Here is a 12,811-nt window from a genome sequence, read left to right as displayed (position 1 = left end):
CAATGTACAAACTGATTCTTTTGTTCTATTGTAAGCTCTATTCAAAATTAATAAGAAATGTAAAAAAATGCTATTACAAATGCCAACATAAAAAAACCATAAAACAAATGAAAACAAAGATTTACATAGATCAGTATATTTGTATGATATAACAACGTGATACATTGTGTAGGTTAGTATGGGTATAGATTTAAAAGAATATTAGATAAAAGATATATCTGAACATTTTAAACAAAATCACAATGTAAGTAGAATAAGGAAAAGTTAAACAAACGTATCGCTTGGGATCATTTTTAATGGTTTGATATTCTAGATTATAGAGTATAAGTCCAAGCAACGTACTCACTACGAAAAGCAAATGTATGGACCAATTCATGTAGAGGTAGTACAATGAAAGTGGAACACAAAGAAAACATGACGTGAAAAACGCAATATCATCTAAGATACGAACAAATTCATTTATAGAACTTTGACAAAAGTTAAAGCGGAAGCATAAAATTGTAAAAACAAGGAAATACGTGATTTCGATGGCTATAATGCTTATATCCCATCTTGTACAACCTGTTTCTTTAGGCCACAATTTACAACTTGATATCGTGCTGTTGTCTTCAGAAACAAAAAAATGTGGGTCAACGGTTGTTCTATTGAAGCTTATTTTGTTCTCAGAAAGAATTGTTTGTGATACATTAATAAGATGTGTATTGTAAAATCCAAAAACTGGCCAAAGTTCCACTTTAGATGAAAAATTTAGCATATTTGAAATATATATATTCTTCTGGTTCGACATCAGAACAAAATATGATTTATGAAGTTCCAGAGTTAGTTGCCCTTGTATATAATCAGACATCTGTTCAAACACATGGCCTTCCAGTTTTGTCAATACATCATCTATAACATAAAAACACATTCCAGGTACTTTTTCACATCTTTGACCTCTGACAATTATGGCTGGATTATTGAATGTTAAGTCTTCAGCTAACGTCGTTAGACCAAACTCAAATAATAGTTTACCGTAATCAGGTATTTCGGGATAAAATAATTTGAATTGTATTATAATATCAAAATGATCTGAACGACCAAATGATAAGCTTCTATTGGCGACAACCCATCTATAACTGTTGTGTGCACATGATACAGAGCCACAATCAACTTGCAATAGTTTTTTTCTCTCTTCTTGTTTGTTCCGTTTATTATCAGTGTCTGGAAAAGAAATAAGGCCCGTGAAATTTGCCTGTTTTTTGTTAAAAGCTATAAAAAGCAAGGACACGTCAGAGCAGACGCAACTGTTTAGATAAATATTAAATAGATAAATCATGTGACAGACAACACATGTTTTCTTTTTATACAGATGAAAGTAATGAGACAGAGCATTTTTGTATTTTGAAGTGCACACACGTTTAGTCGGATGCTTATTATTTTGATTTGGTGATACCCCAAAACGGTTAGTTCAGGACATGGAGTTTCAATATTTAAACTTTTATTTGGGATTCAATTACTTATTTCGGGGGATTTCCTTGCAGTTTTATTCTTACTTTTGAAGCGAAAGCATTTAACAAGTCAGACAATATCCGACCAATTTATTGACAACTATCTTCCCTAAATACTAGTTGAGAAGGTAATTTACACCGGCAATTATTTATGTTTTGTAGCAGAAAAATATGTATATTGAGTATATGGAAGTTTGTGTCAATTATGCCGGAAGTTTTAAATTTTTTGTTTCTATGAATGTTGGCCAACTGACAATCCGATTATCCTACGTCTTTACCATGGTGGCAGCAGGTCAAACATTTGTAAATGTTATTTAGAGTCCAACTAATAAGGTGCGCTAAAATAAGCCAATAACACATGTTTTCATGGCAAAACTGATTTTAGCTTTTCTAGTTCTAAAATCAATTATGTTTTCTTAATATTACTTATCGTGACACGTATTAAGCTTTAAACTGTGTTGATGCGAGGATATCATTAATTGTCGAACAAACAATGCTGTTCTTTGTAGTAATGAAGAATGTATGGCCACGCCGTAGCAAAATGTCATACCTATGAAATCTTTGGAATCAAGACATAATGTGCATGTATGCAACAAGAGACAACTGTTAGTTAAAGGAAAAAAATAATAGCATAAGATGTCTACCAAAGTAACTGGGAGGTAAATTCATTAATTCGTGAGTAATTGTCCTTAACAGTATGAGGCCTACGAAAAAAGAAGTTCTTATTATAAACAGAAATGTAATTTCTGAAAACCAATATGACATTGTATAGTTTTTGTAAGTGAACCGACTGATAGGTCATGTTCTGCTGTAACCAGAAACATATAGTTGTGTGATTCTGGTGGAGACTTTGGTTTCTGAAAATGCCTCTTTTTGGTAGACAACTGTAACAATAAGTTTTGGGTTATATCTAAAATTAAATGGTTGATTTTCACGCTTTTGCAAATAATGTTATTTTTTTTTATACTTGTTTTGGAAATTTGAAACAAAGTCGGTAATTGTATTGATATTCAACAAAAAAGTAAAAATTACTTACTTTTTCTAGATTTTGTAATTTTAAGTTCGTCTTTTAGTCTCCGGTTTTCTTCTTGGATAACATAGTAAAGATAGTTAGTGTTAATGTTTTCACATGTTTGAGATCCATCTGTTGCTGAACTATAACTATTCATTTTCGTTGATAAACTTTCTAACTGATTTGATATTCTTGAAATATCTTTTGTTAAGTGGAGAATATTCGTTTGATCATCTATAACAAGATAAAGTAAAGTTATTACACCAATTAAACTGATTGAAAAAGTATGTCTTTATCATATGAAAATCGAGACATTCCTTTCAGTTAGGGGTTTAGTATCAAACCATTATAACATATATTAGAAGAACATAACTCGTATAATCAAGGTATACAAAACAATGTTGCGAATACATAATCATAATTGAATTCGTTGATTACCATTGCTTTGAGTTTATGCTGGTAATTTACATTTAGAAAAAAACCACTTAAGGTTTCTTCCGCTATTTCTGCATTGAAATGTAATGCTACTGACACTGAGCGAGAATCTATGACAAACTTGATGATTACAAGTTACCTATTTTTAACTACCTATTTTGTCAGCAGTGACATACTTTTTGCTCCATCGTAAAGAGTTAACATATCTTTTTTTTTTTTTTTTTTTTTTTTTTATATATTACACGTTTGAATGTTTACAATCTACGGAATTCAATATCAGGGTTTACTCCTTACAAATAAACTGTTTTAGGTTTCTGCTATATTGACCCTACTTTTTGAATTATAGAACGTTTTCAGATGGGTTTTTCATTTCTGTTATATATCTATGAATTAATTAGCTATATGTTTACTGAAGTTACCAATAGTTTCCTTTAATTGTGAAGAGTTATTTCACAGCTGACATACGAGCACATTTTTCTGTGATTTAATTTTTTTCTGGTTAATCGTTCATTATTAAGAAGAAATTTATAGGAGCCCAACTTTTCATTTATGACCGACTAAATTACAGACGACATATTTTCCACTTTTTTTTAAAGGCAGGAAGTTAATTAGAGAAACCAGTGACTTTTATCACTTTTAAGAAGTGATATGTAATTGATTACTGTAATTAGAAACATATCGTTGTCAAAATAGACAACCAACAATTTTCATTTTTTATGAAAATTGTAACCATGGGGTTTGCACCAAATTAAATGTTTAATAGACACTCTTCAGAAAATAACAAGTTTTTCATTTCCTTTTAATAATTGGAAACAAAGACAGTAATTTAAAAAAAATTCGTAAATAATCTTATGTTAACATCCAAAAGTAAACATAGCTTACCTTTTGTAGATTTTGGTTTTTGAAGTTTTGCTCTCAGTTTCCTGTTTTCTGCTTGAAGAGCATAGTAAGGATAACTAGTGTTAATGTTTTTACATGACTGTGTTCCATCTGTTATTGAACTTTCACTTTTTGTTTTTATTGATAAACTGTCTAACTGATTTGATATTTTCAGAATAGCAGTTAAAAAACCATTCTGTTTGTCGTCTAAAAAGGTAAAGGGATTTTTTTTTATTTTTATTGTTAGTAATTAACATAAAAAGGAGCCACGGCTAACACTTATTTAAAAGTAGACACTGTGGCCGAAATATTTGACAGTCATTTAATCATCAATAAAACGTTTAAAAGCTTTGTAATTTAAAAATTGTATAATTCATTTGCATATATATTTGTCGAAAAGAAGAAGTATACATTATTCCTATTATTGCTGTGAAAACAGAAACAACATGAACTATTTAAAATAACATTGCCCCTGATATGTTTTGTGTCGCGAAATTACGACTTTTGGTTTCTGTCGATGTTTCTGCGTTCACAGTGAGTGCTTCTGACACTGCGTATTAAAATTCACGAAATATCAATATGTATGCCAACAGATCACCCCTAGTTGTTGATGGCGTTCGTGTAGCTTATTCTTTAGTTTTCTATGTAGTGTCATGTGTACTATTGTTTGTCTGTTTGTCTTTTTCATTTTTAGCCGTGGGTCTGTCTGTTTATTTTCGATTTATGAGTTTAAATGTCCCTCTGGTATCTTTTATCATTGAAAACGGAGTAAATAGAACCAAGTAAGACCTGTTTTACATAATTGTACTTAAGGCAAATAATAATATAGATAACCAACAAAAAATTACCAGTTGATACAATGACAAGCATTGTTACAGACAAAACTACTGTAAAAACAATACCGATAACAGATATCACTGTACAAATACAGATCAATTTTATTTTATTAAGCAGAACTGATGGTATGGTAAACGAATGTTTTGGAGATTTTACAACATTCACTGCGTCGTCAGAACCTTTAAACAAATCGTCTTCACTACAATCTCCATTGCCATTACCATGGATTTTACAAGTCTGTTCCTCCATTGTTCTAGAATTGAATAAATGGCATTTTAAATATCAACCATATATTACTCAGACTTTGTTAAAAGTCGCCTGTGTCCGAGCAGATAGTTGATGAACCAGCGGTATGTTAAAGAACGTCTCGTCCTTTTTCAAAAAAGGTCCATCGGAAGATACAAGGACCTTGTTGACAAATATTTCGAATCAACTTCACAAATAATAAAGGATGATCTTGAAGTATATATTCTAAGTACTTAATTTGTTTATCATCTTAATAACGTGTTAATCTGTCTTTGTATATTATTAGTTTTACATTTTTTTTTATATTTTTATTTATCATTTACATCGTCTGGTCTTTTATGTACCGAATGTGATCTATTCCCGAATATAACCATTTTACTGAGTGTGAATTCGCATTGCTATAAGACGTGTCTCGGTATTTGTCTATCCAGCGTTCATGTATTTACTCACGACGTTTTATTAATAATTCTGGTCGGATTTTGTTTTGTGTCTTATCGTTTGTAGTTGTGATTCTATTTTGTTTTCTCTTCGTATGTTCAAGTAAAGATAATTTATCACCCAGTTCATTTGTATGATTTTATTTTAAAGCAATTATGTGCACAGTATTTATTTCTTTTACACATTTTGATTTGGAAGATAGGCCGACACAGTCAGTTGCACTATTACTAACACAATTCTATATTAATATTCTTGTTATTGTTATGAAATACATCAAATAACATAATTAGAAACCTAATCTTGATTTATATCCTTTTTTTTTTTTTTTTTTTTTAGATATTTACTTGCGACGTTACTTTTTGTGGCGTTGATCCATCTGTGTAACAGACACACACTTCGTAATCCTGTTAGGCTGTTTTTGCGTACTGTACTAAATTAAATTTAGTTTTTCGTTGTTAACATGTCGAAATGTACTAATATATAATGTATTTCTCTGTTTTCGGTGTTCTTTTTTTTTTTTAACTGTATTCCCGTCATTCAACTGTCCTAAGTTAGGAATCTGATGTACAGTAGTTGTCGTCTGTTTATGTAGTTCAGACGTGTTTCGCGTTTCTCGTTTTTATACAGATTAGACTGTTGGTTTCCCGTTTGAATGAATTTACATTACTAATTCATGGGGCCCTTTATAGCTTGCTGTTCGGTGTTAGCCAAGGGTCCGTGTTGAAGGCCATTCCTTGACCTATAATGGTTTACTTTTATAAATTGTTATTTGGATGGGGAGTTGTCTCATTGGCACTCATACCACATCTTCCTATATCTATGTAACGTTATCATTTTAGTGTTATATTTAACATTGCCAAAATGCACGAAGGTTTGGCTTACCACAAATTCAGGTTCAGCCCCCCCCCCCCCATTTTTTCTTAAAAATATCCAGTATAAAGTCAGGAATATGGCAGTTGTTATCCAAAAGTTCGTTTCTATGTATGTTGCATTGTTGTTTGCTTTTTGTTGCACTTTAAGTGTTTCTGTTGTTTCGTTGTTTTCCTCATATAGTTGACGTGTTTCCCTAGGTTTTAGTTTGTAACCTGGATGTGTTTTCCCACAATATTGATGACTTTTGAACAGCCGTATACTACCTTTCTGTTTTTCTTGATTGACGTATTTGTTTGTTTTATAGTGAATAAGATTTTAACACAATGTTGACTGCTGTACCCTTATTTTCGACATGTTTACCTATTGTGTCAATTTGTGTCGGACTGTTTTGTTCACACATTGTTGTGAGTATACTAGAAATGGAATTATATACGTCTGTCATACAAGTAAGAAATTAACCTAGCTATAAAATCAGGTTTTATCAACGATTTTCTACATAGAAAAATGCCAGTACAAAATAAGGAATATAACAGTTGTTATCCATTTGTTTGAGTTTTTCCCTCGGAGTGAGGTTAAAAGAACAAAAATACAGAACTCCGAGAATATTCGAAACGGAAAGTCCCCAATCAAATGGTAAAATTAAAAGCTCAAACACATCAAACGAATGGAATACAACTGTCATATACCTGACGTGGTGGAGCCTTTTCGTTGTAGAAAATGTTGGATTAAACCTGTTTTTATAGATAGCTAAACCTTTAACTTGTATGCCAGTCACATAAAAATCCTTCATATTGACAACAATGTGTGAACAATTCATATACGTCATTGGTATAAATGTCAAAATTAGTGGTCAACCGTCAACATTGTGTAATGACTATATCACTATAAAAGCAAACAATTGTGTCAACAGAGAAAACATAAAGGCGTAAAAATAAAGAAAGCACATTAGCAAGAAGTAGCAAAAATCAAAAATACAAAAAATTACCATGGAACAATAATTCAGTGATGGATTGTATGAGTACCGAGCAAAGTCACATGGATATTACCAAAGAAGACTCAACAGTAAAACGAATACTTTACAAATACAAGTTAAAGGATATTCACTTAGGCATTAACATAAATGTTTTTGTTATTTCATGGTTTAGTACATATATTCAATTATAGGTATCAAATTCTTTAATTAATTTCAGGGTTGATAATTAGGCTCCCTTGTTTCGTTATTGTATTTTTATTGACTGTTTTCCTCGATTAAATCATTAAAATATATAATTGTGGTTTGTTCCATCCCAGGAGTCATCAAGTCTGTGTTAGAGTGACGTTCAACCAATCCGATCATTTTAATAAATTTACTAGTTTCCTAAAATATATTGATACTAGCTTAACTATAAACTATCAAAACACAAATATGAACAAATAACAATAAAATTGAATAGAAAATTATAAACATAACTGTAAAGAAACACTACAGAAATACATTCGCTGTAACTTATCGATCAATACTATTCAACCACAGTACTGTTCCATTAAGAATAAAAGATTGAATATAAAAGCACAGTTTGTAAATAATCGATTTATGTGTACCTTTTATATTTAGAAACACATTACAAATTTAAATACTTTGTTTAAAGTTAAGGTTCAAAACAATATCTGTTTAACCATCAAATACTTTAGATTACTTATCTACACATTATGGAAATATATAAGGAGACCAACATCGAATTATTCTGACACAATAGTACTTCTCCCTTTTCCCTTACTTTCCGGATATTACATTGCCATAAATACAGACAATGACAAAATCATCCTTAGAAAAAGAATTATATCACATCAAATGTAATGAAATGAAAAAGGACATATCCCTAGAATTTGTTTGATATAACTTACTTTTCTCGGATTCATTTTGTTTTAAAGTGATCGAAAATAGAGTAATTACCACACATGTAAAATGTTTTAAGTCTTTTGAAATTTACGATTTACAGTATTTGTTTGTCATTCTGAAATGTGAACTACATAGGTTGAGGTAAAACCTTAATATTTTTCACATTTGTGTACATTACCCGTTGCTAATAACCGTACATTAATCCTTCCTTAAACTGTTTACTTCCGTTACACAATAAAGACATGCAATGCGCAAGTATAATATTGTTACAAATACATATGTGTAGATACCTCGATATCTCCTTTTAATCTGCAAGGCAAGATACGAATACTAAACAGTTCTCATTTGATTTTGAAAGATATTGTAAAATAAATGAAAATTTTCTTGATAGTTATAGTATATCTCAGTTAGAAGAGAAAATGTTTGATAAATATAAAAAAGACTGGTGTACAAGAATTTTTTCATATAGTACCGGTTGTAAATTGAGAACATATAAACTTTTTAAACATACTTATAACACTGAGCAATATTTGCTACAGAAAATGCCACAGCGCCATCGTAGTGCTTTTTCAAAGTTTAGATGTGGTGTAGCACCATTAAAAATTGAAACTTGTCGATATGAAAGAAAAAATCTAGACGAAAGAGTCTGTTTTAACTGTAATATTTTAGAGGATGAAAAACATGTACTTTTAAATTATCCCTTGTATGAAGATCTAAGATATGCACTTTTTATTGATATATTGTGTCATAATGATATGTTTTTAAACTTGTCTGATGAAGAAAATTTATATATATGTTTAAAAATACCAATATTTGTAATATTGTTGCCAAAACCTGCAATAACATTTTAACAAGGAGAAGCAGTATTTTATATCATTAACTACTGTATTTGTATTATTTTATAAAACGAATAAGTATTATTTGTATTTTAATAGTCTCTCATAATTCTTTTAAGAATGGCACATACATGTATTTAATTGTTTTAACTATGTTTACTGTATAATTAATTTTATAACTGTATCTTGTTTTAATCATGTTGTATGTGGTGAGACTTTAATAAACTATTGAATCTGAATCTGAATCTCAAACTTATTCTACGACTTTTACTCGTTAAATATACTGTAATACTATGAATATATCTACAAAAGGCAGCTATATTTTAAAATATTTTACTAATTTTTTCCATAACATATATAGATAGAAAAAAATGTGAAGAAGACAAACAAGTAAGGATGGACTGTATTCTGCTATTTGCTCGGGTTTTTGTTTCCTTGACACTTTCTCAATTTTAATTGTAAATTTCATATTGCATGTGTCGACTTTCGAATCGTTTTAGTCAAATGACTATTTCACTAGTATGAGAAGTCTTATAAATCATATTATTCTAGTTCAAAATATACCTTTACTCTCGAATCATCTTCATGATCTTGATAAGTGCTTCCTCTGTAGTTAGAATGTACATACCTTTGGAATAATCTAAATGTGGTAATTAGTCAAACTCTTCTAGTCATTTTCATTAGTTGTAAAGTTCACGAAATACATTATCCTTAATCTTCCTGACTTTTGGATCAGTGAACTCGTTTTAAATGTTTACCAAAAACGTTTTACGTACAGAAATCTAGGGAAAATTCAAAACGGAAAGTCCTCAATAAAAGTAAAAGCTCAAACATATCGAACGAAATGGAAATAACTCAAATTTTCTGAAGTGGTACAGGTATTTCCTTATTTAGGACACGGAGGTGTTAAACCTGGTATTTCAGCCAGCTATACCTCACTTGTATGACAGTCGCATAGAATTTCATGATATTGACTACAATGAGTGTGCAAAACAAACAGCAGTTGTCATTTGGTGTCATGCAGAGATTTGTTTCATTGGCTATCATATTACATCTTCTTATTTTAATATATAAATATTGCCACTTCAGGTGTTGGTTTATCTTGATCAATTTCTAATTTGACATATAGGTAAAACGTTTCAGAAATTATATAGATTTGGGTGACATCTGTTTACAAATAAAATTAATACACATGAGACAGTTATATCTCTTCAATTATTTTCGATTTGAATTATTGCTGATATTCGCATTTTCATGGATTTATTTTGCAATGTTCAATTCAAATAAAGGCAACAGTAGTATACCGCTGTTCAAAATTCATAAATCGATAGAGAAAAAAAAACAAATCCGGGTTACAAACTAAAACTGAAGGAAACGTATCAACTATAAGAGAACTACGACACAACAGAGATACAACACCGAAACGTAACACACAGAGAAACTAACTATAATGAAACAATGGCCATTTTCCTGACTTGGTACAGGCCTAGGGCATTTTATGACAAAATGACAACCTGGTTTTGTTGCATGCCAAACCTCCTGCTTTATAGGCAGTGTTAATTACAAAATTAAAATTACAACATTACACGACAGGGTTACAATAAATAAACAGATAAATGGGAGAAAGTATAGGACAGAGAAACAAACGAATAATAACCATCCAAAGGTAACAGGTTAAAAAATATTTTTATACATCAGACGCGCGCTACGTCCACACAAAACTATGCTCAGCTGTTAAAAGTTTGAAAGCTATAACAACTACCAAGTAGAAGATCGCCGAGGACCAAAAGTTGTGAGGCCAGGGTTATCCACCTGGGACAAAACATCATTATTATTAAGAATAATACATAGTTTGGCAAACAGTAAATTTTATAAAATGACTTTATAATAGATATACATGATTAAACTGAAGTGGTGACTAGCTATAGAATAAAAAACGAATAAATTACAAAAGACAATCAAAACAGTCAAAACCAAGGAGTAAACAAAGACTCACAAAACCAAAGGACATTTACATCAACAATTATAAATAATAATTAAGAAACAACACGAACTCAAATAAAACCCGGGAGTGAAATCATGTGCTCCGGAAGGGTAAGCATTTCCTGCACCGTATACGGCACCCGTCGTGTTATTTCTTTCTTCAGTTCGGTAATGATGGAAGGTTATTATGAATGAGGAAGAATATCAGATATGGTTTCTGACACACTTTTGTCATAATGGCAAATCAGCTCATGATGGCGACCGTAAATTTTCTTGAGTGATGACCTTAATTTGATTGATTCATAGCCCTGTCTTAGCAACTTACAAAGCACAGCCCTGTTAGCCATAGTCAATGCAACGCCCAAAGTGACGTCACATTTAAATTTCTAAAACGTGTTCCGAAAATTAAGAGAATTTGGAAGAAATTCAAGATTAGATTTGTATGATTCATCTAACTTATATTAATAACAGTGAAAATGATAATACTAATTAATATTTAATTGAAGTAGTAATTAGATAATTAATTGTATTATCTAGCTTTGTGGTTGTTTCTTCTGATCAAACTGCAAACCAAATATATAGTGTAAATTTCGTTGATCCAAATTTAAATCTACCAAATGAACTGGATGAGTAGTTATCCCCCAATACAACACAATAATACAACGATATTCCACTACAAACGTTAAAGCATTTGAAAAAATCCGATGACAACAACAAACACAACATCAAAACCCAACAAATTAGTTTGGGATGGATAAGTCACGTGCCACGTCTTATTAACGCAATACTAATTCACACTCAGAAAAATAGTCACATTCGGTAATAAAAAGATCAGACGTAATAACAAACCACAATCTAACACGTGGTAAAAATGTCCATAGTTAGTTTGGACAAAGATACATCGTATGGATCAACCAATTCGTGATGGTGTCCGTAAAATTTACGTAGTTTCATTTTTAATCTGTCCTCCTCATAACTTTGTTGGAGCAGTTTCTACGTTAGGAGCACACTCCTGTATATGAAGTCCGTATAGTGTGAATATGCACGAGAATAACGTTTTGATTGAGATATGTAAACACCATATTAAGGGGCAGAGGGTATGTTACTGCTGAAAATGGGGAAATTGATAATTTGGAAGTTGAAATCGTCCCGTTTATCATAGATGTTCGTGTGAAGTCGTCCATCTGTGTCAATATTGGGGAAGAGATCAAGGTATGAAGCAGTTCTTCTAGTATCAGTAGCATCCTTGATTTCAAGTTCGCTGGGATATATGAGATGCAGGTATTGGCTAAAATACGGGTTATTCAGTGATAGGACATCATCAATATATCGGAAAGTGAAATTAAAGAATTTCGCAAGGTGCTTTTTGTGTTTGTCTTTTAAAAGGGTTTGAATGATACGAGTACAAAAACAAATCGGCTAGTAGGGGTGCACAATTAGTACCCATTGGAATACCGATTGTCTGTTGAAATATGAATCCTCCAAACTCAACAAATATATTGTCGATCAAAAAGTTCAGCATTGTGATAATATCATTTTCAGTATATTTTCTGGTAGATATCACAAAATATAAATTATTGTAACCCAAAACAAGAAATTTGTATCTACGATTCCCATTTTTATAGAAAAAGCGATTCGATTTTTCAACTGAGCATTGGGAATAGTAGTGTAAAGGGTAGAAAAATCGGAAGTGTCTTATGTTGCAACACAATTGCAAAGATTGTGATCGAAGATTAAGCAGTAGATCTTTCGAATTTTTGAGAATCCACATCTGGTTAGCACCACTGGTAGAATATATCGCATTACAATATTTTTGAAGACCATCTTTAACTGTAGAAAGAATAGTAGTCAGTATGTTAGAAAGATGTTTAGTCGAACATTTTGACGATCCAACTATGTATCGTTC

General features: G+C 31.1%; 1 protein-coding gene across 2 annotated transcripts; it reads right to left on the bottom strand.

Moving 5' to 3' along the window:
* Window positions 1-120: 120 nt before the first annotated feature.
* On the bottom strand, window positions 121-8,297 carry LOC139518723 (uncharacterized). 2 transcript variants are annotated; one of them, XM_071310220.1, is made up of 6 exons: window positions 8,265-8,297; window positions 5,679-5,764; window positions 4,662-4,903; window positions 3,817-4,020; window positions 2,524-2,733; window positions 121-1,200 (listed from the first exon to the last, which is right to left on the bottom strand). In XM_071310220.1, exons 3-6 carry the CDS (start codon window positions 4,897-4,899, stop codon window positions 191-193), a joined length of 1,662 nt encoding a protein of 553 aa, XP_071166321.1. In that variant the 5' UTR covers window positions 4,900-4,903; window positions 5,679-5,764; window positions 8,265-8,297; the 3' UTR covers window positions 121-190. The 2 variants fall into 2 exon arrangements, with proteins under 2 accessions (XP_071166321.1, XP_071166322.1); XM_071310221.1 differs by lacking the exon at window positions 5,679-5,764.
* Between the last annotated feature and the right edge of the window lie 4,514 nt (window positions 8,298-12,811).

The sequence above is a fragment of the Mytilus edulis genome, chromosome 4 (genome assembly GCF_963676685.1).
Source record: "Mytilus edulis chromosome 4, xbMytEdul2.2, whole genome shotgun sequence".
Classification (NCBI taxonomy): domain Eukaryota; kingdom Metazoa; phylum Mollusca; class Bivalvia; order Mytilida; family Mytilidae; genus Mytilus; species Mytilus edulis.
This window is presented reverse-complemented; position numbering and strand designations above follow the sequence as displayed.

Bases quoted from the DNA above. Each gene is read 5' to 3' on its own strand.
- LOC139518723 (XM_071310220.1), bottom strand. From the start codon at position 4,899: ATGGAGGAACAGACTTGTAAAATCCATGGTAATGGCAATGGAGATTGT. The intron at 4,021-4,661 runs GTAATTTTTTGT...TTACCTTTTTAG, and splicing joins GCTTGTCATTGTATCAACTG to ACGACAAACAGAATGGTTTT. The intron at 2,734-3,816 runs GTAAGCTATGTT...ATCTTGTTATAG, and splicing joins AAAACCAAAATCTACAAAAG to ATGATCAAACGAATATTCTC.